The sequence below is a fragment of the Colias eurytheme genome, chromosome 5 (genome assembly GCF_061535395.1).
Source record: "Colias eurytheme isolate Ceu_HAF_F1 chromosome 5, ilColEury1 Martin Lab GWU primary, whole genome shotgun sequence".
NCBI lineage: Eukaryota > Metazoa > Arthropoda > Insecta > Lepidoptera > Pieridae > Colias > Colias eurytheme.
This window is the reverse complement of record NC_142984.1, coordinates 1322099-1349854: the sequence shown is the minus strand read 5'-3', so window position 1 is coordinate 1349854 and position 27756 is coordinate 1322099. Positions and strand designations below refer to the sequence as shown.

The 27756-nt window shown below is 34.7% G+C and overlaps 1 protein-coding gene across 6 annotated transcripts in view; it reads right to left on the bottom strand.

The window, feature by feature from the left end:
• Nucleotides 1-27756, bottom strand: part of LOC149908262 (uncharacterized) — a 68201-nt gene that overhangs the window by 13300 nt on the left and 27145 nt on the right. For 3 of the 6 annotated variants that reach the window (XM_090101685.1, XM_090101684.1, XM_090101686.1), the window contains exons 2-3: nt 2327-2702; nt 80-1483 (exon numbers count right to left, since the gene is read on the bottom strand). In XM_090101685.1, the coding sequence (XP_089957811.1) occupies nt 80-1483; nt 2327-2605 (1683 nt within the window). In that variant the 5' untranslated portion in view covers nt 2606-2702. The remainder of the gene's footprint in view (nt 1-79; nt 1484-2326; nt 2703-27756) is intronic. The other 3 variants (XM_090101688.1, XM_090101689.1, XM_090101687.1) reach the window with 1 other exon arrangement.

Here is a 27756-nt window from a genome sequence, read left to right as displayed (position 1 = left end):
AAAATTATATTTTCAAACACATTTAACAATATGAATTAAATATATATATTATTGAAATAAATATAATCGATATACTGACCTGCCGCATGTCGTCGTTTGGCGATTCTAATTGTTCGACCAGCGCCATCATGAATTCTTTGAATGAACACAATAAGGACTTGTTATTTCCGTCTCCAAACGTTAAATTCGTAAGTGTCATGCCTGCATACTTTCTCATGGTTAAACATGTGCTGTCATCAGTTCTGCTACCATGTGCTGCTTGATCACCGCTCACTAGCGCTGCTAACGCTTGTAAGCCACCTAGTTGGCACACCACGTGTCTATGCTCTTCATCAAATGACAATTTCATCAAGGCAGCGACACTTTGACTTGGATGTTTCGTTGTATCATCTTCCATCGCTTCTTTTCCCTCTTTCCTAGATTCAACAATGTCTTCTAAGACGTAACAATATTCTCTAACTTGCTCCAATAGCCGCCATACTCGCGCTTCTCGTCTCCCTGCTTTGTCGTCTGTTTGCGTGTGAATGATATTTCGAAGCGCTTTTGCAGCGCGATCTCTTGTTTCTCTAGCGACTTTTGAATGTATTAATTGAACTAATAACGGTATACAGCCAGCTTGTCGCATGGCTATACAACTTTCAACGGAACGACTCATATCAAGTAACGGGCCGCTCAAATCAGCGTTATTTTCAGGAGATAAACTGAGCAGGGATATTAAGGAGCACACGCACTCCATTTTGTTTTCTAAGTTGGACGATGGCCGTGGATAATCGCTGGATCCGTTACTGGAGAAACTTCGAACGCTCGATGAATCATGACCTGTCCAGACGTCGCGTTCTCCTGGCCAGGTCCCTGTGTAAAGTTGAGAGGCTCTTTTATGCCGTTCACTCGATCTAGCTGCACTCTCCAACCCGTAATGTAAGGTGCTTCGATAACTTGTCCTATGTGGTTTTTCATCTGAAGTATACAAGGAAGACTGCGTTTTCGTTTGTCTTTTTGGAAGTGCCCCACTTTTCTTTAGTGCTTGACTGTCATCGTCGTCGTCTTCTAGAAAGTTGGGATTCGTTATATCACTTCGTTCATCGAATTCATCAGGCGAGGGTGAGTGATCGAGAAAATGCGGTTTAGGAATTCGGCATTCTATATTAGTCTTGGAATGAAGTTGAAAATCTTCGTCGAGGAAACGCGAACGGCGTGGGATAGCGTCAGGCTCTAGTGTATCTAAGTCTAGCGTAAAATCGCGGACCCGCGCTTTGTCTACGTTCGTCGTAACTTTATTTCTTGCTTGGCTTGGTTTGGTGTCTTTTGGGTCCGGAATGCGGCGCGTGTCCGACGTCACAGGGGATGACGCACTGAGAGGTTTCCGTGTTTCACTCGACGTTGAAGGTGTGCAGTCGTCACTAGCGGATGGTCCGGAATCAGTTAATGGCGAATTAGATGAGTCCATACTGCTCCAAGGATCTACCATAACTTCGTTCTCCAACTGAAACAAAAATAATAAAATATAAACACTGTACTTATAGCTTTTGCATAAGTAATTTGCTACGACAGGCCAAGGCAAATATTTGTCTCCAATAAGGTAATCGGCTTTGCAGTTAAATCGGACCAAAAATACAAAGTTACACTTGGTCAAGGCCAGCCGGGTTTACTGAGCCCGTAAAATGATAATTAAAATTTTTGGTTACATGTTTATGTTCAAATAGTACTAGAACAGTTATTCTTAAGTTAACCAAGAAGCTTTTTTTAATAATTTTGCTAATAGTGATGTATACGCACACAATATGCCAATTACACACGCCGCGCATTTATCAAGTCAATTACGTATACAATAACGGTATAAACGCATATTCTACATGTACGTTGTGTCGAATGTGAATCATGTAAGTGAATAAATTTTGTTGTCAATAACTCGGAAAAAAAGTGAATTTCTACAGTTGTAAAAGCTTTATGACGACAATGACTATTCATTTTATAAATTGTTATAGTATTATCATTATACTTGTCGCTACATGAAAGTAGGGTGGTCGGACCATTAGCAATTTAATGTTCTATCTCTGTCCACTACAGTTATAAGACAATTCGTATGTGGAGTTTATATTGGTCACTTAACAAGAACAGCTCGCAAGAAATGCACAATTGCCGGCGGATGGCGTCATGCAACAATAGAGCGAGGTATCCGGTATCCACTGCAATAAATCTACATGAAACAAAGATTCAATCGAAATGCAACGCTGAATTCAAATGATTAGAAGCTACAGCACTGTAAATTTCATGTTAATATAAATAATAAGAGATGGATGATAACTATCGCTGTACGTCGACTTACCAAATCGCTATCATTGGACGTGACATAATCCAGCGGGTTCCCATTCTCAAGATCGACGCCGGAGTCGTTGGGATCACCCCTGCGTCTCTCATGTCTCATGACTTCGTGAAAATTTCTTATGGAATTAAAGTTTATACGCAGATCAGTGGTAAAATCGTCGTAAAGTTTGAACTGATTCGCGTTGAACTCCGTCTCGTTGTCGAGAACATCGCGAGTATTGGCTACGGGACGGTTCGAGTTCCTGCTACTGTACATCACTCTGTAGTAATCGCGATTCATTTTCGTTTCCAGCGGATCAATTAGAGGGAGTATATCGAATTGTTTTCACTTGTTACTCATTGTGTAGTTTGTTATCGTTCACTTTATGTAAATAAGTCTGGAGGAATGTGGAAAATGTAATCAGCAGTTGCGTTAGTTACGAGTAATTGGATATAATCGCGTTTGGCATGAATATTGTATTTTGAGTGATAGTTTTGTTATGTAACAATTAATAAAACTATTTTATCGTTATAAATATTAATTAAATATTACACAAGACAAAAAATACATTTCGTAAGAGAAATTATGTGATTCTTGACTACAGCAAGCGTGAGTAATGATAAATGAACCTTTCTAACTCAACGTTGAAAGTTCCGATTATATCACTTAGAAACTAATGTAAAAATTTAATAAGTAATTTTATGATGCATTAAATCTATAGGTACTGAATAATTCATTACACTAGAGACATAACAGCGATACAATTCTTCGCATCGGAGAATACGAAATAATAATTACTGATCATATTATATCGAACATGTTTATAGACTTAGGCGAGTTCAATGCACATGCCTAATTTATTATTAGTGCCTACTCATGAATTAGACCTGAAATATTGCAGATAACCTAGTATTTACGAGAGCTACTCCAGCCGTAAACATAACTCATTCCGATTTAAACAAACTGGTGGGTTGTATAAACCATTACAGTAAAAAACTGGGGCAAGAATATTTATAACAACCGATTGAAAATAATAACAGTGATCGAGGAGTGTGAAAAAGTTTATGGTAACGTGTGATTTATGAATATAATTGCACTCATATATAGACGAGTTTTAATAATGCTTCAGTAACACAGTAAACGAACCAAGTACGGTAATTTTAACTTGAACACTTTGTATTATTCGTTTGTATAAGATTGATTTTCTTGAGCTACCAATCCAAAGGAATAATCTAAAAATATAGACTATCCATCAATCTAAATGCTCATAGAATCCCATGCATCCATGTAACCTTGACGTGAAATAGATCCATATCGTTAAGATATTTTTAACTTGAACCGTATAAGATGGCGGAGTGCCAACTAATAAATAACTACATGTACTAGTGTGGGACAATTTTTCACTTTACCCACATTAAAATAATGAGTCAGACGAATATTACCTTCCGTAATAAGTACTATTAGTGTTTATGGCTGCATTTAAATGAATAATGTGTTCGTTTATTTGCTTTAAATATAAGTAATGAGATGTGAAGTATTTTAAAGATTTATAATAATTGCCCAATATTCTTAAATTATTATCGGCTCATTTCTTTGATATATTAGACGCGATCTAGAACAACGATGTAGAATCAGGGCGTTTATTCTTGTTTGTAACATATATAATTTAAGAGGATTGTTATTTTCTGAAAACAGTTCGCTCAATATTCCAGCTAAATCCAGAGATAATACAACATTAGAGCAGATATTTGGCACCGGAAAACGAACTGAGCGTATAGGATTAAAATAGATGTTCATTCATAAAGTTTTTTATACAAAAAGTATAATTTCATACAAGGTCTTAAACTCAAACTCAAACTCAAACATTTATTTATTCAATTAGACTACTTTTAGTAGCACTTTCGAATCGTCATTACATAAGTATTTTTAACATTTACCACCGATTCGGAAAGCAGTATCTATGGAGAAGAACCGGCAAGAAACTCCATAGTTGCTCTTTTAAAATCATATTGTCAATATTACATAATCTGTAACTTAAATCTAACTACATAATATATCATAATATGCCAAAGAACTGTCCTGTGGTTCTTACGCGACAACCCTCCATGGATTTTCATCTTCCATATATTCCTTAATGCTATAATAGGCTCTCTGAACTAATATACTTTTTACATAAGTTTTAAATTTAGCACTACCAAACTCTTTAATATTATGAGGAATTCTATTGTAAAAGCGTATACCTTGACCCATAAATGAATTTTTAACTTTAGCTAATCGGAAAAATGGCATTTCAATTCTATTTCTGTTCCTTGTGCCATAACAGTGTCTATCTCCTACTCTTGTGTGTACGTCGGCATTTTTGTGTACATGCAAAATATTATTAAATATATACTGTGATGGTACAGTAAGGATACCAGTATTCTTAAAGAGATCTCTTAGTGAGTCCCGAGCACGTAAATTATATATAGAGCGAATGGCTCTTTTCTGTAAGATAAATATAGTTTCTATATCTGCTGCCCTGCCCCATAGTAGAATTCCATAGGACATAATACTATGAAAGTAGCTGAAATAAACCAATCTAGCTGTATCTTCATCGGTGAGATGCCTTACCTTTCGGACTGCATATGCTGCTGAACTGAGCTTACCTGCAGCGGTGTTGACATGGGCTCCCCACTGTAGTTTCTCGTCCAATGTTAACCCAAGAAATACAGTCGATTCTGCAGGGTGTAATACCTCCCCGTTCAAGGTAATATTTCTGCTCAACTTTTTAACGTTAGGTAGTAAAAATTCAACACAAGTTGTTTTTTTGGCATTTAATAATAAATTATTAGCAGTAAACCAGTCGGATATGTGTAAAAGAGTACTGTTCACTTCGTCAACATTTGGGTCATGCCTATCCACATTGAATATTAATGAGGTATCATCTGCAAACAGAACTATTTCACACCTATCCTGTAAATAATAAGGTAGATCATTGATATATACCAAGAACAAGAAGGGTCCTAAAATAGATCCTTGTGGAACACCAATGTTAATTGACGCACCGCTAGAACGTTCTCCATTAACAACTACAGTTTGTATCCTATCATGCAGGTATGAGGCTATGAGGTTCTGAGCTTGTCCTTTAATCCCATAGTGATTAAGTTTACGCAATAATGTACAATGTTCAACGCAGTCAAATGCCTTGGAGAGGTCACAAAATATCCCCAAAGCATTTTTTGAGTTTTCCCATGCCTTATATATATGTGTTAGTAGTGCAACTCCAGCATCTGTGGTTGAGCGCCCCTTTGTGAAACCAAACTGTTTGGTGTGCAGCAAATTATTAGAAGCAAAGTGACTAGTCAATTGGTTTAATATTAACTTTTCGAATACCTTACTTAATGTTGGTAAAATCGAGATAGGTCTATAGTTGTTACAGTCTTCTTGATCGCCTTTCTTAAATAGAGGTATAACTTTACTAAGCTTTAGTAAATTAGGAAATGTACCATAATCACAACACTTATTAAATATGAAAGCTAAATTGTTTGCAATATTTTCTATTATATTATTAACTAAATTTACGGACATTCCCCAAAGATCACAAGTGTTTTTTAAATTAAGTGTCTTAAATGCTGTAACAATATCATTAGCAGTTACGTGACGCAATTGAAATAATGTACTGCACCCCGCAACATGGTCCCTCAAAAAGGTCTCTGCAAGTACTGAAGACGAGTTTAAATTATTAGTAATGCTAGCAGGGACACTACTAAAGAAATCTTCAAAAGCAAGCGCAACATCAGCATTTTTGTCAATAACCATGCCATTATGTACAAGTTTTATGGTATTACTTGATTTGCTTTTACCCATTTCACCATTAATAATAGACCAAACGGTTTTAACTTTATTATCCGAGTCGCGTATTTTATCTCTGATATACAAACGCTTCGCAGTAAAACAAACAATTTTAAAAGTTTTTGAGTAATTTCTAACATATCTAAGAAAAGATGGGTCTTTATTATATTGCTTCATACCATATAACTCATAAAGAACGATCCTACACCTATGTATGCTAGGTGTCGCCCATTTACTAAATGGTAAATCCTTGGTAATATTTAAAGATTTAACTTTAAATATTTTTTCAAATTCATTATGAACTAAATTAAAAAGATTTTTAAACATTTCACAAGGATTATTATGACAGGATTGATCATTCAGTACGGGCAGGTTTTTATTAATATTATCTCTAAATTTATTAATGCCTTTTTTAGTTATAGGCCTAACATTAATTCTTTTAAATTCAGGTAAGCAATCCCATTCAAAAACTACTTTCTGGCCACAGTGATCCGAAGTGAGTGTATTGAGAATATTTTTCTCTAAACAGATGCAGTCGCAGTATATATTATCAATACAGGTTGCAGAAGTAGGTGTAATTCGTGTGGGTTCATTAAAAAGTTTATACAGATTAAATGACTGAAACAAATTAACAATTCGTGTTGCCGTTTGTGTTTGTAAAAGTATATCAATATTAAAATCACCACATACTATAACTTTTTTTTTACTCCTACTTAAACGCTTTAATATTTCTTCCATGACTGTCTCAAACATATTATAGTCACTGGAAGGGGGTCTATAAACGCAAACAATAATGTAACGCTCCAGTTCAACACAGGACAGTTCAATGGTCCGTTCTACAGAAAGACTAACAATGTCAGTTCGTTCTTTGCATTTTACACTATTATGTACAAAAATAAGAGAACCTCCATGAATAGCATATGTCCTGAAGTATATACTTTTTAATTTATAATTATCAATATTTATTAACAACTGACATTGTTTAAGCCAATGTTCTGTTACACAAAAAACCTTAATACTATTATGATTTAAAAACAATTCTATTTCTAATAATTTGCTAGCCAAGCCTTGAATGTTTTGATGTACAATAGAAAAGGTCTGCTTAGCTGTTGTCTTATATACTAGTTTAAATCTAGCTTAGGGCTAGATTTTCTGTCAACACTAGGTTGGTGTATATAATTACTACTACATAAAATTATAGTAGATCCAGGGTCTGATACCGAACATGTACCAGACTGGTTAATATTATATGCTATTAACATAGCAAGTTCTCGCTTATATCTAGATGGCAGATACACTGTATTCTTTGTCAAAGTAAAAGATTTAATACACAAATTAATATCAAAGTAAATAAATGCATCACGATGATGATTTGTTACATTATACAATTTTAAATTCATATTATGAATTAATCTATTTTGTTCTTGTGTCAAACCAGGTAGGTATGGCAATGTACACAACATAAATTTACATTTAGTCTTACTACTAATTTCCAACATTTTTTGAAATCCTACATCAATATCCTTATTTTTTACATTTAAACTATCTCCATATAGTATAATTACAATATTATTCTTTTTAAAGCTGAAATGATCAAGTGATTTGATTATATAATTAAATGAACTGTTAGGAGTGCAAATATTAGTGACTTTAAGCCCTAAATTGTTGAGCATAGCGCCAAAACCCTGACCAATATTATCTGACAACACAAAAATTTCCTGCTCGGAAAGGTGTTTAGTTTTACTAGTTGAAATTGTTGTCACGGGTTTTACACTATGTATGTCTGTACAGTCAAGCTTATGGGGCGACGTTTGCTCATTGTCACTTTTTGAACACTGACATACATATTTATTGGTCAGCGACTCAAAGCGATCCATATTTTCAGTACTCAACTTAATTAAGTCATCTGCCTGTTGTATATGCTCGTTTATTTGTATTTGAGCAGCAGAATATTTTTGGTTGACATCATTTAACATATGACTTAAAGAGTCTATCTTCTCCTTTAATTCATTTGTTTCTACATCATACAAGATTTTATAATATTCTAGATCCCTATGATATTTGTCTAACTCTTGAACCAGGTTTTTATTGTCTTTCTCTAATTGAACTACATTTTTTAAAGAAGCTTCTTAGCTCAGCTTCACTACATAATAATATGGTATATAAAACAAAGTCGCTTTCCGCCGCACCGTCTGTGTGTCTGTATGCTTATATCTTTAAAACTACGCGAATCGATAGAGGAAATTTTTAGTATGTCATTTGTTACGTTTTATAAAACTATATAATAAAAGTTTTACTTTTATTATATAAAAGCTTAATACGGTTATGCATAGTGCATACGACTTTACCAATTGATTAATACGTTAAGTAAGACTCCAGTCATATGTATGACATATGTTACAATGTATGTAGGTGACAGTGTAATTATGACGTCATTAAACACATGGTGCGCGCGTTATCAACACTTGCACACGCTTTTGCATTTATGAAGTCTTTGAACTTAGCACATTTCTATAAAATTATATTTTATTAATCTTTAAAACTTTCTAATTAGATAATGTATGATAGCGAATGTATATAAAATGGATGGATGATGAATTTTAACGTTGATCATCATCATTGGCCTTTGTAAGTTTAGAGTAAGAGCATGATTCATGTTTTGTCTAGATATTTTCCTTATCCGATCCTGTAATCACATTACGTATCTGTATACGTACCTAATGTGAATAACATCATTATAATTTTTTGGACATTGGGCTGGCCTGCATGCCGATAGGAAAACAAACCAACATGCATACAAATCCATCAACACAACTTTACATCATCAGTTAAGAATTTTATTACAAGATCTGAAAAATTTCAAAGGTATGCGTAAAAATCTGGAATATTCCAAAAAGGTTAAGGAAAAATTTCACGGTCGCCAGGCCAGGTGAGAATTTCTCAAGAGCCAATATATCCAGTTACGTCTAGATCGCTTGACCCACATTGCCCGGCTGCGAACCGACGGCCCTTCAGCCTTTGGCGTCTTAAGAAGCACTCGAGAAAAGAAATGTAATTTACGTGTTTAAATTCGAATTCTAGAAATGTAAGATCTGCCCCCGTACCATGATGTCTTGGTACAGTTGCCTAAAGAGTATCTAAGGATGGATGCATGCAAGGGATGCATGGAAGGGATGGCTTTTTACCAATTAGGTAACCTAATTGGTAAAAATGTGCTTTTGTGCATAAATGTATTGTTTGAGTCCTTTTGTATTGTTTCCTTTGTATTGGTTTTGTCATTCAATCATTAATTCATATCTTAAGCAGTATTCTTTGCCGTGTGAAAAAATAACAGCGCTGGGTTATCTAGCGTCATCACATACCCACACTGGACGTAATACTGCTATAAGAGAACATGGTAATTCCCCTTGTAGGGCACTAGTTAAATAGAAAGCTAAAGTAGGTCGGCTAAAGTTTCTGGTTGATTAAACAATTGTTGTCATTTAAGCTAGATTTAACGAGCCCTATTATCCATTTTGTAATGGGGAAATGGGATAAACTGTTTTAAAGGAGTTAAAAGATATTGCGAAAAGATGGATATACGACGCTAATTTATGGAATGGACAAATTTGGACACATTTTATAGGCTAGCTTTAGTTGGCACAAAAATGAACACATTACCTACCAATACCATTTTTTTTTTATGTTATAGGGAGGCAAACGAGCGGACGCACTGCCTGGTGGTAAGCAGGTTGCGTCGCCCATAGACCATAGCAGAGGTTATGGTTGTTGCCTACCAGAATAGGATAAGGGGGAAAACGGAATTAAAATGTTATAAGGCGGAAGCTATGCGTGGATTGGGAGGTGGCGGGAATTTATTGGCCTTTTAAGAATCGATAAGTTTTTTTCTTTTTTCATAATATGCTAGCGTTGACTTATTGATATTTTAGCGAAGATATGAAAATTATCAATATCTATATATTGATATAGTTTAAAACAATTCCCATGTATATAAATCTATTGCGAATAATTTGATTGATTACTAAATACCTGTACAAAATATACACATAAGACGAGCTCCAAATAAATAACAACATCGTATAATTTTTCACGACATTCCATTCAAGTTTTGTGAACGTATTTCCTTCGTAGATATAATATAGATAGACCCTTAGAAGGACCAATAACCTAACACCGCTAACTACATTGCAATCTTCACAATTACGACACAAAGGAACTACAAAGCGTGCGCACTACGTTAGGCAATATCGCACAATTTCACCCTTCAATCGTGCCACAGTAAATATATACGAACAGTACGGATACTATCTGTAAAACGTTCAAAATGGATCACCCCCACAAACAAGAACATCGACGAGACTCAAAAGCAGTCCTCTCGGTGTTTTTAGCAGCGCCATTCCCTCTTCAAAGAGAGCACAAACGTCTTCGTGCAACAACCGCGCTGCTGCTAATGACAAGTTATAACTTATAGATACAAAGTAACAACTCTATTGCGTTATTAGTGCGAAGGTAATTATAGGTATTTTAACTATTAAGCAGTTGCCTTACTGTTCGCATTTTTTTACTATGATCGTACCGCGTAGCCTGCGTGTGCAACGTTGCTCGTGCTCGCTCGTACGAAACGATGTATCGATAGCTATAATTATGTTAGCGTATTAATTGAAACGTTTACGAGATATGCGTGGAATCTTCAACGTGTTGAGGAAGACGATTTTCAGTGTGAAATTCTCCATTGATTTATCTTTATACGAATTCAATAAGTAGCTTATATTATTAAGATTGTAATTTGTTATCAAGCAATTATTTTTGAGAGGAATATATTTAATTAAATCTTGATGTATTTAAACTAAGCCAGGTTAGTACCAAGACAGATAGAACCTAATACTATGATGTTTCTTTAGCTGTTTTAGAACCGCCCGATCTTAGAGTTCTCGATAGTTGTCATTGAAAAGTTAACATCTCTAACCTATACTCCTATAGATAGACGATAATATCAGCACACGCATCCAAGCATCACACATGCCCACAGTTATATATAACTACACATCAAAGTCAGCACAACAAATAACCACGGTGGTGTTCTATTTTACCCAAGGCTACGGTTTAGTGCGCTATCAAACCGAGTGAGGATTATTCCATTGAGTATAAACCTGAATACCTGACTAAATTACTCTTGTCTTATCAGATTCAAGACTTCAAGTGCCTAGCACTTACTTTTTTATGGACTCCAAATATAAAACATTTACTTCTTATATTGTTACATTTCATCGGAGCAAAACGTTCATAAACATTGCAAAGTACCTAAAACATCGAACCAATATGTTCATTACTGAATAAATATCCAAATTAGCTTTAAACTTATGCATATCATACATAACACAAACAATTTAAATCACTCATCAACATAACGAGAACATTCCGTCCTAGATAAATAAATTATCCCCGAATGCCATCGAGACCATTTAAGTCGAACAGAAGATATAATCCTGGGGAATAACAAAGGGTATAAACACACCCGAAACAGAAGGCACTGAACTCAATATATCAATCGGTTAGCACACAATTTTCAGTCACATAATCTCACCGCCCATCGCTCGTCGTCCAACTTAGCCGCCGTAAAAACAAATCTAAATTTACCGTTTCCTGTGCTGCCATCTTTTTGTTTTTGTCACACATCCAAAACCGTGCGTGTAACGCCCGCTTCCTTCTAGGATTTCATTCTAATCATGAAATTATTATGTTACCAATTGGCAAGGAATCCGTAATTAAAAATAAAACTGCTTTAAAAGCTTTTCGAAAAGAAAAAGATCCAAATTTTAAAATGACGGGGATTTTGATTTAATCTGCATCAAAAGTACTATCCTACTTCTTTCAAAGCATACAAATCGCTACAAACAAGGAGCACACAAGCGTCATTATTCTCAGCAAAGCCCGTAAAATCTGCATAATTAGCCCGAATAACTTGTCCGTTTATAAAGAAGAATCCCGACCTCACAAAGCGCATTCATGCTTTAAAACATCAACTAGATCAAAAGCGTTTCAACTTTTCAAGCTACAAACTGACGAACGGAAAGCCACAAGCGAAACCCCACTACTGTGAACACAAAGCCGCCTTGATTACTACGTGCTACGTACAGTCAGCAACGCGGGCTCGTATTCCTTGTAAACAATGCATGTTTAACCTTGTTAAGGATGACGTTTATACAAGTAAATAAACAACTAACTTCACAGAGCTAACTGATTAAACACTACATATTTCCTACGTTTGTGCCAAGCTAATAGCAATTTCGTTTTAGCACACGTATAATTTATAACCCCGAGAGATCTTATAACAATTAAAAACCTAAGTTTCAACTGCGTATTCTATACCTAGACTTCTAATGGTGATTAAATCACTAACGATACCGTACAGCCGTACCCTAGCTTCTACAAACTCCACACTAACAAACAATACCCAAGTGAATCTATCTAAAACAATACCCCAGCTGGTAACATCACTGTACAAGCCGTTTGTACGCGAAAGCACTCACAAATCGGTGAAAGTGTGATAGAATTCAGCGATGCTCCCGACCACGAGGCTATTATAGTAATTGGAGTGAGACGGAGTGCGCACAAACATGGTGCCTCCATTGGCTGAGGAGCCTATGTGCTTGAGCGTGTGATGTGTGAAAATGAAAGTGTTTAGATAGATGATAGTATGTAAAACATTAAAATATTGTGCTACCAACTCAAAAACTTTTTTATTCATGTAAACTGAAGTCTTTAGGAAAATACATTTTCTAAGACTACTATACCGATTCGGAATGTCGCTTTTATAGAGAAGAATCGACAATAAACTTGATATTTACTCTTTCTAAAGATATTTATAAACTTCCACTTCCAATATAGACATTCACAACTATTTGTTTTTAATAAACACTAACTAAGAATTATAACAAAATTAAAAGACGAACAATATAAACGTGTGAAAAAAAAAGAACGCAAAATGCGCTAGACACAGCAGAAGCAAATCAACCAAAGCGAAACAACAACAAAAATAATCTTATTTATACTGTGGTTTCTACATCTTCCTGGTTTGGAAAACTTCCATTTGATGAAGTACAAATTACTTTCTTATCAGCGTATCTTAGAAGGCAATTGATTAGATTGTTCACACACAATAAACGCCCATTTGATAGTAAGGAAAGTTCAATTATAAGTACGTTATAGTAACGAGGTCGGAAGAAGTGTAACACAAGCCTTTTAATTGACTTTTATTTAAGAAACCGTTATGCTATAAATTTTGTTAAGCAAAATATTATTACGGTTAAAATAAAAACTTAATCACATTAACACTGAACACTCATCTTAAATTACCACCTTTCTACCCTACCTTCGTTGTCACTGTTATATTTTTATTCAGGTAATAAAATTATAACAATGCGTGATATCATGGACCAATATAATCAAGAGTATATTGAGTCTTGAGTAGGTATATTGTTCCATGGTAATATTAAGAAACAAAAAAAATCGATCTTTAGCACCAGAAGCGAAAATGTTTATAATTTCTGAAAGAATTCCTTCATTCAATGTTTTTGTACACGCATAATGCAAAAGCCAAGTGGAGTTTGTACCGATGTATCGCTAGAATAGACATTTTCCTTAAAATTTGTTAAATTTTAAACATGAAATTCTCCAGACGAAGTCGGGAGCAAGTTCGTATAAGAGGTAAAATTAAGCTGCAGAATAGCAAGCGTTCATTCAAGATCGCTGACATAAGAAACTAAAATCTTAATCTTAATTAGAAATCTAAATTCTAAAACATTGTTACACTCGACCCGAGACCGAAAGTACTGAATACAAGCTGTATTTAAATACTGTTAAAATTTTAACCTCTTGTTTCTTCCTTACATAAATTTTCATCGACTACAAATTATCTTACGTCTAGAAATAAGTATTTAGATATATTTTATCTAGTTGTAAGCTACATTATTGTCGCATTGCGGTGCCATGCACCGACCTGATGCACTTCTCGGCATTACAACTGGGTTAACGGGCGATTACCAATATTTTCAAATATGGCTATCTTACATAATACTCGCTTGGGGATAATAAAATGCAATGATATTACCGAGGCTTGATTTATCTATAGATTAGATTGTAGAGAACGGGTCAGATTTAAAATAGATGTATATCGTGTGTCTCGATGTCATAATATTTACTATAACCGTATTAGGATGTTTATATGTTTATAATCCCAATAATGACGATTGAGGAAAGTCAGATTAATTAGCTAAGTGTCTCCATTGCCTCACGTTTCATTTAATCTTTCAATTGCTTTGCTAATAAAACACTTTTAATCCGTGATTTACTCAAATACCTATTATGCTGCCTCTTAATAGCTGTTCCGTCTCTTTCACTTTCAAATTATTTGTCATGAGGATGAGTGCGACAAAACATTTGTACAAAAAAACAAGTTCATTTAAATTAAGAGGGTGAATAACAAAGCACAATAACAAACTTAAATTCATCTAAAACCTAGAAAATTACGACAGCCCAACATAAATTCTGTCTATACAAAAAAAGTTTCCCTAAAATAGTATCTTTGTAAACACTAATCTCGATAAGATAGCAAAGTGGTTTACTCATGATTCAACCGAAGATGACGTGTTCCAGTAATCAGCCGTGATGCTGTGAATAATTTATAAATTAGTGTTTTCAGCTGAGACGCACAAAACAATAGGCTTTGTACTGAGATTGTTTCGTACGGACGGTTGCTAGTGGCAACGAATCGTAATAAATGATGTTTTAAACTGCGTGACCGCTTTTAATATGTCTTCAGTTTCAGAAATTATTTATAACTTTCGTTCACTTTTTAACCGACTTCCAAAAAAACGAGGAGGTTATCAATTCGGCCGGTATAATTTTTTTTTTTTTTTTTTGGATGTATGTACACCGATTACTCCTAGGTTTCTTAACCGATTTACGTGATTCTTTTTTTGTTCGATGCGGGATGGTGTCGAATTGGTCCCATAAAAATTTTATTCGGATAAACCCAGTAGTTTTTATTTTATGAGCATTTTTGTCTGTACTCGATGACTTCATTGAAATGTAGCAAGTAACTTTGATTCACTTCCCGGTAACCGATTGAGCTGAAATTTTGTATACTTATGTAAATTGGATAGCGATGAAACATTATCATAGACATAGAGCTGATTTGATGATGGAATCGGAAGGTGGCCTTAGGAACTCAGTAATATATTGACTCAATTATATCGAGATTGGGCTCGTTTGATTCGTGTTGATAAATACACTAAAAAGTATTAAATAAAAATAACTGCGTTAAAAACAACCGACTTCATAAACAGAAAAGTAAAAAATAAAAAAGATTTGATATTATTAATTACTACATATTATTTAGATGTGCTATTTATTAAATAGGTTTGAAGTCGGTGCCAAACACTAGTATTAAGCCCGTGCACCGACATCAAACCTTTTTAGTAAACAGCACATCTAAATAATATGTAGTAATTAATAATATCAAATCTTTTTTATTTTTTACTTTTCTGTTTATGAAGTCGGTTGTTTTTAACGCAGTTATTTTTATTATGAATTATACAGATAAAAAAATTGCGTAAAATGTACTTCAACTTAGAAACTACGTAATAAGTTTTATTAAATAGAAGATTCGTATAAATAAACAAATAACATGAAGGTAGCTACAATTCTTTGTCCCCGTATTATTTTCAACTACCCGCAATTAGAAACAGGCAGATAATATCAATGATTTATGATGTAAAATTGTAAACAATGTGAAATACCACAAACGGATTTCCACAATTTGCTTGCAAATTGCATTATAGGACGCCAGAACTCGCGTGAGGATGTTCGAGCGCCGTAAACGTAATCATTTCGCAACTAAATAATTATAATTTGCAAGTCCTATATGCTTAAATTATATCCTACACTAGGTCCTTGTTTATAGTGGGTGTTATTAGTATTTAAATATTCATGTTTAAATTTAAACTAGGGAGTAAATTATATTCAAAAGTTATGAACAAACGAAATAAAATGATATTGGATTTAATGCTCATATCGAATTAAAAGGCAAACCCGTTTCCACATTCCTCACAAATAATAAATTAACTTAGGTCATGCAAGAAAAAGATGCACACGCTAGAGCATAAGACTTAGATAACAAAGCAACACTACAAAAACCTTTAAATTTCATACTCAACATCATATTATAAAATAAATATGTGATTATATATCAAACCATACACAATAAACAAGGAAACAAGACTGATATAAGACGTTGGTAAAAACAAATACGAGTTACAACACGAAGAGACAATACAAGTATACATAATCGATACTAAAAACTGAACAGTGAAGTAATTTATCGACTAATTCAATTTTGTCGACAACAGCGATGACAGGAGCATGTTATGTATAACAGCGTTACGCAAATTTGAGTAGACATAAAACAAGATGGGTGTTAGTTGTTACGTTTCAATAAGTATATGGTAATATGAGAATAATAACTCAGTATAAAAATGTAACGTGTACTTATCTAAATACTGGCAATATCAGTAATTAATCAATGTAAATAAAACCAACGCATTACAACACAAAAGATTTCAAAGTCATCAATACATAGTATAAAACAAAGTCACTTTCTCCGTCCCTATGTATGTATGCTTAATCTTCAAAACTACGCAACGGATTTTAAAATAACGGATAAAGTGATTCTCGAGGAAGGTTTAAGTATATAATTTATTAGGTTTTTAGACAAAGCGGGCAAAGCCGCGGGCGTAAAGCTAGTTAGCAATAAGACAGTCGAAAACAGAATTCTCAAATCGTACTAAACGTTTTACGAACACAACATAATAATTATTATCATTAAACACTCGATTATTATAGCAGATACAATAGCAGAGCTGTGCAATATTAACGGTTCCACAGACAACTTTTGCTGGGAGCAATTAACAGAGATACAGTTCGGAAAGAAAGTGAGAGTGCTGAGTGATGCAAGCACGAATTCTCACGGGCTTGTACCCTGCAGCTGCGGTGTGTTGGAAATAATTTAGTTGTCAGTTGTTGAATAATGAATATCTCGTCTATTGTTTGAACTATGAATCAATCAGCGTCTCTCCTTGTTGTTTGACAATGCGTTTTATATAGATAAAACCGGCTACATTATGTAATGAATGAATCACTAAATATTAATACTGTAAGGAAACTCTCCTGTCGCGATGCTTCAGATGCTATAAAAATGATACGTAAACTGTAGTTTTGTATGAAAGCAGCTTATAGTTTTCCATTTTTATCATAATTATAAGGAATTCTTAAAAGCATTAAAAGTATTTGAAAATTAAGAATTAGAATAGGTTCTTAAAAAGAATAAATTAGCCTATGAAATCTTGAAATCCGTAAACACCTATAGACATTTACGTATAACACCACAGTTTACGCAATATTCAAACGACGCGCTATAGCCTTCAATACATCGCGACCGTAGTTCCTCCAGCCCCCCTATGCAAGTGGCTTTCTGTTAACGTAGCGTTCAATAGAATAGACTACGAATGTATGAGATTGACGTAACCTGTAGATACGTTTATCTACAGCTTACGTCAATCTCATACATTCGTAGTCTATTCTATTGAACGCTACGCTAACAGAAAGCCACTTGCATAGGGGGGCTGATCCGTCTGGGAAGCCCTGCGCAATTTCCTCCAGGTCAAGTACTTATGGTGTCAACATTAATCATAATCTAAGCGAAGCCGAAGGTGTGGGAAGTGGCGGTCTGAATTTCAGTAGAACGGTGCAAAGTAAAACGACAACGCTGGATCGATTGTCTAGAGAACGATTAGTGTTTATTTAATTAGGCGTTAAGTGTACCTAATTTTTAGTTTTAATAAAATGTTAAGTTTTAAGTTATTAGTTAAGTACACGAGACAATGGCACAAAACATGCAAGATTAGGTTCTAAAGCAAAGAGAAAATGTTTGCAGTACGTTTGAATAATATTTTCAAGGATGGAACATTTTCTTCATCTTATGTTACGGTTCTACGACAGCAACTGCGGTCGCGTCATGGAAATACCGTCACGTCATGTAGTAAGGCGACGATTTTGGTATATTTAAATCTTGCCAAAAAAGTTCCACTTCTGACACGTGGCTCGGCACACGCTCTTTTTTCATATTGAACAACAATACTATGTAGTGTGCTTAACACACACATGTGTTAACTGGGTTAGAACTTAGAATATAAAACACATTATAACATTCACGTTATAAGCACCATCACGACCTCTTATAGCACAATATGATTTGCATACAGTACTCTGCAACAATGTCTCAACTCTTAACATTGATTTTTATCAACACATGTAACAATTGAGTTTGTGAAGTAACAAAAATTCTGTTATACTAATATTACAAAGCTGAAGAGTTTGTTGGTATCTCAGAAACCACGGGTCCAGTTTTGAAAAATTATTCACTGTTAGATAGTCCATTTATAGAAGAAGGTTTACATGCTATATCATCATAAGACCAATAGAAACGAATCAGTGCGGTTAAAACCGCGGGGAACAGCTACGTATATGACCGTTTAGTGTTCATTTGAGTGACGGGAAATTGAACTGAAAATATAAATACATTGCGGATATGAAACCGAATAAATAACGAGCCGACTAAATAACGTATTCCACCACGCACTTTGTTCTGGGAAATTATTCACTCGAATGGAAAAAATTTAGCACGGCAATATGAATTTCTAGGCGTCAACGTGGAGTTTATAGTACGAGATCCGGCTGCAGGATCAGTGCGCTCATCGGTTTTTTGCTGAAAACCGAATTTTTATGTTAATTTTTATTAGGAGAATATATATCGACTAGGTTGCCAGTCAAAATTTGGCCGCAAGCATGTTTAATTAAAATTTTTCTAATCGATTTTTGGGAAAAAAATTCGTTCACTTGTTTTTTGAATAAAATGTAGTCTACATCACGTCAAATGATATAAAAATTCTAAAAAATCACGGTTGCCGCTTTTCACCTGGCCGCAACATCTTGGCAACCTGGTGCAAACAGGTATGATTTCGATTCATTTTTACGTTCATAACGCACATTTATGAATCATATATCAAATTAAAGCTAATTTTTTTCTATTTATTATCATATATAATAAAATCCCTAATTAAATCCGGCCGCAAATAAGGGTTGCCGGCTGTTAAAGATGTTGAATATTTAAGGTTGAGTGTTGCGTCCAAATTTTGACTGGCAACCTAGTCGATATATATTCTCCTAATTAAAAATATACATAAAAATTCGGTTTTCCGCAAAAAACCGATGAACGCACTGATCCTGTCGTGGGATCTTAGACTATTAGTCTCAAACAGCAACTAAGTGTTATAAGGAAATGAACGTCGATATTTTGTTTAATAACTACAAGCTTATATCACTAGCTTCCATTTCCTATTCAGTTAGCTGCTTTACAATTTCACCTAGACTCATAATTTTAGAAACCGATTAATCATGTAGTAGTGGACTGTTCTTTAATGTAGTCTGTGCTTTACTATTACGCAACTCATCTTGCTTAGAATTAATGTTGTTGCATATTTGGATGAAATTAACTCCAGTGTTAAAAGAAAGTATAAGTACGGATCATAAGATAGAAATTAATGTGTAAAATATCGAGATATTGCGACATTCTTCAAATAGTGCAATGAATCAAGTAAGAATATTTATAGCAATAAATTTAGCATGCAATAAGAACATTAATTCGTATTCAGCAATGAAGTTTAAAATAATATATCGAAAATGAGAAATATTTAATTCAATAGTTGAATTTTTATAGTCGATAATAATAATGATGATGATGCAAAAAATGTACAAAACAATGGCATGATTCCTAATACATTTCATACGTACAAAAAATATTACAGGTGGGGCTTATAAGTAAAAATGTTAATAAATATTCAAAGCACATACACCAACAATTCCGACCACGTTTCGTTACCGAATACGGAGCCAAAGCCTTCAATAGCGAATACTAATTACTGGCGTAGGATGGGCCGAGTTATCGAGAATCGAGCTGTGATAAAAATCTGCAGATTGCAAATGCTTTGGCTTTTGAGCAATAATGCCATAAGTAGGAGTAATAAGGTTTGAAGGTATATCCAGGTACATATTATGTAAATTTATTGACATTATTTTAAAAGAGCAACTATGGAGTTTCTTGCCGATTCTTCTCCATAGATACTGCTTTCCGAATCGGTGGTAAATGTTAAAAATACTATGTAATGACGATTCGAAAGTGCTACTAAATAGTAGTCTAATTGAATAAATGAATGTTTGAGTTTATCGATTGATTTCAAGCGCGCTATTCAATTAATGCCGTACGACGAACCCAGCTTTTGATAACCTAGGAGATCTGATGATCTGCATCGTGAAAATCTGCACGATGAAGATAATTGAGGCTTAATTACTAAAATATTTATATTTACACGATTTTCATCCATGGGTCGATCCATGTTTAAAAATTAAAAAAGTTCGTCGTTTTTGTGAACGAAATTGTTTCAAACAGTGGCAAGACAGTGCAAAAGTCGCTGTTAAATTTTACTAAAATGAATAAACTGAAAATTCGCGTACTTTTGCGAGAATGAATGAGCTGAATAAACTTATATGCGAGCTAGAATTTCAATCCCTACATGCACAGTACCAACTCACGCTAGATAAAGTGCCCAAAGCAAGTCTCAGTATTTGCCCATAAATTATCGGATAAGACGCAAGTCGTATATAAAGAGGAGCAGGCCAAAGCTGGTTTATAGGAATGCTAGCAAAGTGTGGGCGAAAGCAGCGTATTGCAGCATCGCACTTAATGGCTGTAATACTGAGCAATAGAATTAAATTACAGTTCATTTGTTCGCTTTATTGGTTACATTGTTTCTGGGAGATTAAACTTGGAATCGCCTTATTGCTGCAATCAGGCTGGTACAGTTGGAGTCATTCAAGGAAATAAAGGTGAAGAATACAGAATAATTTAGCTTCAGGAACCATAAAGTGAAGTGATATATCTACGCTTTTACCCATCTCAATTGTAATAAATAGAAAAGCACATCAAAAACGTAATAACATCGAGAATTATGAGACGCAAACAATAAGGCACAATTCTTTCCGGTGAATCAATCTAATCGAGAGAAAGGCAAGTAATTACATTCAGAGGCTTATCGAAATAATCATCGAGACATCGCAAAACAACACAAAAGTCATTAGATTCTAGCCAAAACAGAAAAAAAAACACGAATTTAAATTTGTTAGCTTTTGAAATGAGATACAGCTTTCTAATTAAAGTTTCGTAAAAATCTATTTGAAATATGTACATTGTACAATGTAAGTACTAATTAGTACCGTGTACTTTATTCATTTCCAAACCCAATTATAACTTTTAATTATTACACTACCTTTCTATACGATTTATTTAGGCAATACTGAGCGTTACCAAGGTTACAAAGACCGTCTAATATACCATAGAAAAAAACGTATCTAGAGTGTATACAATGACAAATCGCTTATCTTATTGTCGCCTTTAGTCCTTTTCTTATGGTCCTCATACGATATTGCACGCCTCATAAGCGAAGCGTTGAGGTGGGTACTACTGTCACTTCGCGCAAAACATCTGATTTTTCAAACTTAAAATGTCTTTATGTATCATACATTGCACTTGTAAGATAATACATACACACACATATTAAGAAAAAACACTATTTTTAACGTTCATGATATTTTTGATGTCATTTTTGTTATTTAAACTAGTTAAAAAACAGTTTAAAAAAGTTCTGTCTTGGACGTCCGTGTGTCTGTATGTGCGGACTGCGGATCCTTTTTCTTGTTAACACGATAGCGACCGAAATACTTTACTAATCGAGTCTTTTTTTTTCTCTTACGCTTGAGTATGCTCAGGAATAGAACCCTTTCATTTTTCAGGGTCTGATTCGATGTGGTTTAATTGTTATTAAATAAACAAAAATAATAATTAATAAATATTTATTAAAAAAAAATTATGAGGCGTGCACTTTTGGATTTTCCAAATTATACATAATATTATTATCTGCATTTAAGACAACTTCTACACATGTTTTTCAAAACATTTATCGGAACCCCGAAACATTATTAGATACGCTTAACGCGTCAGATACCAAACACCATCTATTCTTGCCATTATCGTCCTTTTTTCAGCTGTTCACCAAACTCTTGTTACATAAGACCCTTTACATCGCGTCCTATATTTATTAATGCGCATTCCCAATAAGCGGTTATACGCCAACTAGGGCATGCACCCGGGTTTACCCGGTTCCGAAAAACCCGGGTAAACCCGGGTTTTTTGATGATCTTGAGAACCGGGTCTGAATAGTGTGAAACCCGGTTCTCCCGGTTCCGACCAAAATATTAAAATATAAAGTATTATTTATATTTTGATGCATTATTTTAACAAATTTATTCTATCTGGCAACGTCAGACTCACGTGCATCGCGAATTTTCATGCCACGCCTCAAGCGTGGCTCTGATTGGTTGTCTAACCTTAGATACTAAAAGTTTCCTATGGGTGTACTACCAAAAAATAATTAGGTTTCGAAAATGACAAAAATTAGGCTACTGAAATATTTTTATTAGATTTGTCGTGAATTTGTAAAGCTGTTGATTACTGTTTCATATAATGATCCAGTCATGTTTTTGTTTTTGGTATCAAGCTGAAATTTATATCGAATACTCAAGTCAAGTCATAAGGTGATTATTGGGTATGCTAATGACATGTTAGGTGAAACCCGCGATGAAGTGAGCGAAGCCGCGAGTATCTTGAAAGAAGAAGCAGAAAAGGTTGGACTAAAAATCAATGCCAACAAAACGGAATATCCCCACATGAAGCGGTATAGAGATACACGAGCTCAACGCCAAGACCTACAGGCTGGAGATACGACGTACAAAGGAGTTGCTAGTTTTAGATATCTGGGTTGCACTATAACTGACTCACATTCCAGGGAGGAAGAAATTAATATCCGTATCCAAAATACCCTGAAATGTGGTGCAGCCTTGCATGAGGTGCTCGCGTCCAGGCTTCTGAGCAAAAACACCAAATTGCGTATATATACAAAACGGTCATAAGACCAATACTTATGTATGGGTGTGAAACCTGGACCCTGACCCAGAATGAAGAACGCAAGCTTTTAGTCACCGAAAGAAGGCTTCTTCGCAAGATTTTTGGTCCCACCAGACGAGAGGATGGAAGCTGGAGAGTCCGAACAAATGCCGAACTAGAAAAACTAATGGCCGAGCCAAATATACTTGGATAAATAAAAGCACAACGGCTCCGTTGGCTCGGTAATGTAGAACGAATTGGTGAGGAACGAGGACTGAAGAGGGCATACTTGGGGCGACCCCTGGGCCGACCGCCGGTTGGACGACCTAAGTATCGCTGGCGCGATCGAGTAGAGGTGGACTTGCGCGTGCTACGATCCAATAATAATTGGCAAGAGACCGCTCAGGACAGGGGAAGATGGAGAGTTCTCGTCTCAAAGGCCAAGACCCACTTTGGGGTTTCAGCGCCAGAGGAGTAAGTAAGTTCTCAAGTCTTCGTTCTCTTGATGATGTGAAAAAGTCAAACTCACAAGCCAACGCATTAAAAGATACAGCCGTAAATGCTGAAAATTTTCGCAAATTTCGACATTCGCATGGGACTCAAACCCTACAGGGTACTTCTCATGAACACAGAGCCTTTAAATTTGGTAAAAGTAACGTCTTATAACACAGATAAAGGAAAAATTGCTAGAAAAATTGTTTCTTTATTAATTTAATAAAATAGACACAAGCCGCGTAAAATAAAAGGCCCATCAGGTACTTTTACAGTTACTTTTGTTTAATTTCATATTTTTTTTCCGAGGTATTATAAAAGAACCGGGTAACCCGGTTCTACCCGGTTCTGAGCTCGATTTGGAACCGGGTTTCAAAAACTTGGAACCGGACTCGGTTCTGCATGCCCTAACGCCAACCTGACGGACCGGTATCGCCCAATGCACTGACTCACCGCTCTGACGTAACACTTACACTTATGAGTGCATTATTGCTTTCTTTAGTGTTTTTTGAAGATGATAACGGTCGACTTCGATGTTTTTAATGAGGGATTTCATTGGGTTTGTGATTTGTATTATGATATTACACATATCACTGATACGGACCAAATCAAGTGCAATCAAGTGTAAATTAACGGGAAACTTGCTAGGAATTTAATAAAAAATGCATCCAAATATACTAGTCATTTACTGAACTGATATGATACAACGTATGATCATCATCAGATTAAATATGCACCTAAAATGGTAACAAGTTTTTGTAACCTTAATCGATTTTGGTTCGGTTATATAACACAAAGTAACAAAATTACCCTGATTACCTACTTCATGTTTAATTACAGCTTGCAAATTATATAAAATTCTGAAGACCAAAAAAGGATATTACCATCGCTGTCTGACTTTTCTTTGAAATACGCTTGGTATATATTATAATGAATAGCCGGAAGCCTACAATATTAGATGACGCACACGCATTGTAACGACACCAAATTGTCATTCTTGTAGATATAATTGTTAATCTTTTATATATAAAAATGAATCGCAAAATGTGTTGTTAAGCGCATAACTCGAGAACGGCTGAACCGATTTCGATAATTCTTTTTTTATTATATTCCTTGAAGTACGAGGATGGTTCTTATGTAGAGAAAACGTAAACATGTACCACGGGCGAAGCCGGGGCGGACCGCTAGTTGTTTATAAATTGAAGTGACTGCACATTGAATAATCAAGATAGTAAATATTTACTGCGATACATATAAAGTACAGTTGTTGTGCTTTCTTAGTCATGTATATCAAGTTCTATGTAATACATTCTAGTTAACATGGACATTGAGAGGATCCGTAATTTCGCTCATATATTTATTTATGGAAGCAATATATATATTAGACTTTTATGTGAGACTATAAATACACGAGCACGCTTACCAACGTGCACATAAATCTGCCTAAATTAATTAAAACTATATATTCACACTTACACTTATCGTTAAATCATAAGAAATATTACCGCAATAAAAGTTCTTACTGCTTAAAAATAACAACTAAAACTAAATAATATTTCCTCGTTCATCCTTTTATGGAATGAATCGACTTAAAAATAATTTCTTTGTAGAAAGTTATTATAAAGAGGCTAATTTTCTTACAAATCGAATATCCTTTCACATATTCATAACCAACACAAGGCTTAATCAAATTAAAATGGATTGGCTTCATCAAAACAGTTACATGACTAAGAAACAGCACTCATATGCATCTTATGTGACTCATGCGCAGGCGCAGGTGAACGCATATAGATTTTGACGCGTAGGTATCTATTAATTACTTTCGCCTTTATTCTATTGTGTATGTGGGTTCGCTATTTAATCATGACCTAAATTCTGTAGAATCTCTTCGTATTATATGTACTTATAAATGTTGTCTCAAATCTGGGATGAAAGTAACAAATGTTCAATTAAATGTTATGAAAATCTCTTACAACTTTACTTTGATAAGTCAAACAACAAAACCCTATTAGCAATGTTTATAAGCGTAATAACACTTAATATGCAATATTTAGCGATAAAATACAAAACGCAAATACTAAAGTTCACTTAGTGTCAGCGGGCTGATTATCACATATTATTTAAAAGCAAAACATATCTTCCGTAAACAAAGAAATACTAGTACCATGTGTTTGACCCAATTGTGAGCAAAATTAGAAATATACACACAGTGTACGTAATACGTCATCTTTCATAGTAATAGTTATAATTAGTCTGCCCCCGGTAGGCTCATAAAGAGGCCAAAACATTGTAATACTATTGTTTTTGTTGAGTGACGCCAAAAAGTATGATCTTATGTTTATTTTAGAAGTGTAATTACCTACCACAAAACAGTTTTATAAATTATAGTTGAAGAAAATAAATTAAGAATTAAGATATATACTGAAATGCCGATAACAATAAAACCTGTATTCGTTACTCAAATAATGCGTTTATGGAATGAAAATCAGAAAAATATTGGATGCTAACATCAATAAATAGGTATTAGAAAACTACGAAGAAAACTAGTTTTAATGTCCCTCAGTAAAGTTTCGATATTGTAAACGAAGTCTATTGTGATTCGCGAATATCTGTTTACTTTCCGAGCCATTAAAAAATGAAAGTCTGCGAGATGCATCTTTTGTTAACTGAAATATTTAATTTATCAGCAATTAGGGGTTGCATTATTGCATAGTTCAAGTTTCCATGGATGATAATTAATTAGTCTAGCAAGCTGCAGACGAAAGCTAGACGAAACTTGAATTTATATTTTTGGTTTTATGGCATTCAAATGCTTTATAAATATAAATTTATAAAGAATAGAAAAAATTGGATGAATGGTGTGTCCCTCCAGACACATAAAACTGAAAGAATAGAATAAATTCGATTGCTCTGGCGGGTCACGAGTGGCTGAGTTGGTCAGGCATCCGCCCCGGAATGGCGCGAAAGGATGCGGGTTCGAGTCCCGCCTCGTGATCGAATTTTTTCTATTCTTTATAAATTTATAGACGAAACTTGATAAATTAATAATCAGTAGTTGTCTCTGCAACTTTTAGAATATTTACCGAAAAGTATGGTTGCCATTAGCAACCGAGCAATCGCAATTTGCACGCCTAGGCACGGTACGGCAAAGTGCATCTTCTATAGTTAGGGAGCCAGGTGCAAATTGGGTTCATTATTTCCTCTCAAGAGATAATTCGTCAGAAGCATCAGAGTATAGTATTATAAAGCCTCGTGAACGTCAGCTGGCGCTCGGCTGGGGGGGTGAGTGGTTGTAGCCTCCCACGCACGTAGGAAAAAAAAATACATTCATTCATTTCCTCTCAGCTAAAAATTTGTCAAATTGTAGCTAACCCAATATCTCAACGAAAAAAAATAATCAGCTGGTTACAACGTGGTGTATTATACGTCAGCTGGTGTCTCGAACATGAAAAAAGAACAATTATTTTCCGTGATTTCCTCTCAAACAAAAATTTACCTGATGATAGCTTATATGTAACTGTGGATAAATATATAAGTCAGCTGGCTGTATCTTGGTGGAAAAACCGTCAGCTGATACTTTGAAAGTTATTACATAGGAGTTAGACAGAAGCATCTATTGCCAATTTATATGCATCAGCTGACTAGGTTTTCCTCAACTTATTGCTAGCTGATTTTTTAACCGACTTCAAAAAAAAGGAGGAGGTTATCATTTCGGCCGGTATGTTTTTTTTTATGTATGTTCACCGATTACTCCGAGGTTTCTGAAACGATTGACGTGATTCTTTTTTTTTTGTTTGATGCGGAATGGTGTCGAATTGGTCCCATAAAAATTCGGATTCGGATTTATTCGGATAGGCCCAGTAGTTTTTATTTTATGAGCATTTTTGTCTAATCTCGATGACTTAATTGAAATGAAGCAAGTAAAGTTGATTCACTTCCTGGTAACCGATTGAGCAGAAATTTTGTATACGTATGTAAATTGGATAGCGATGAAACATTATCATGATATTATAGA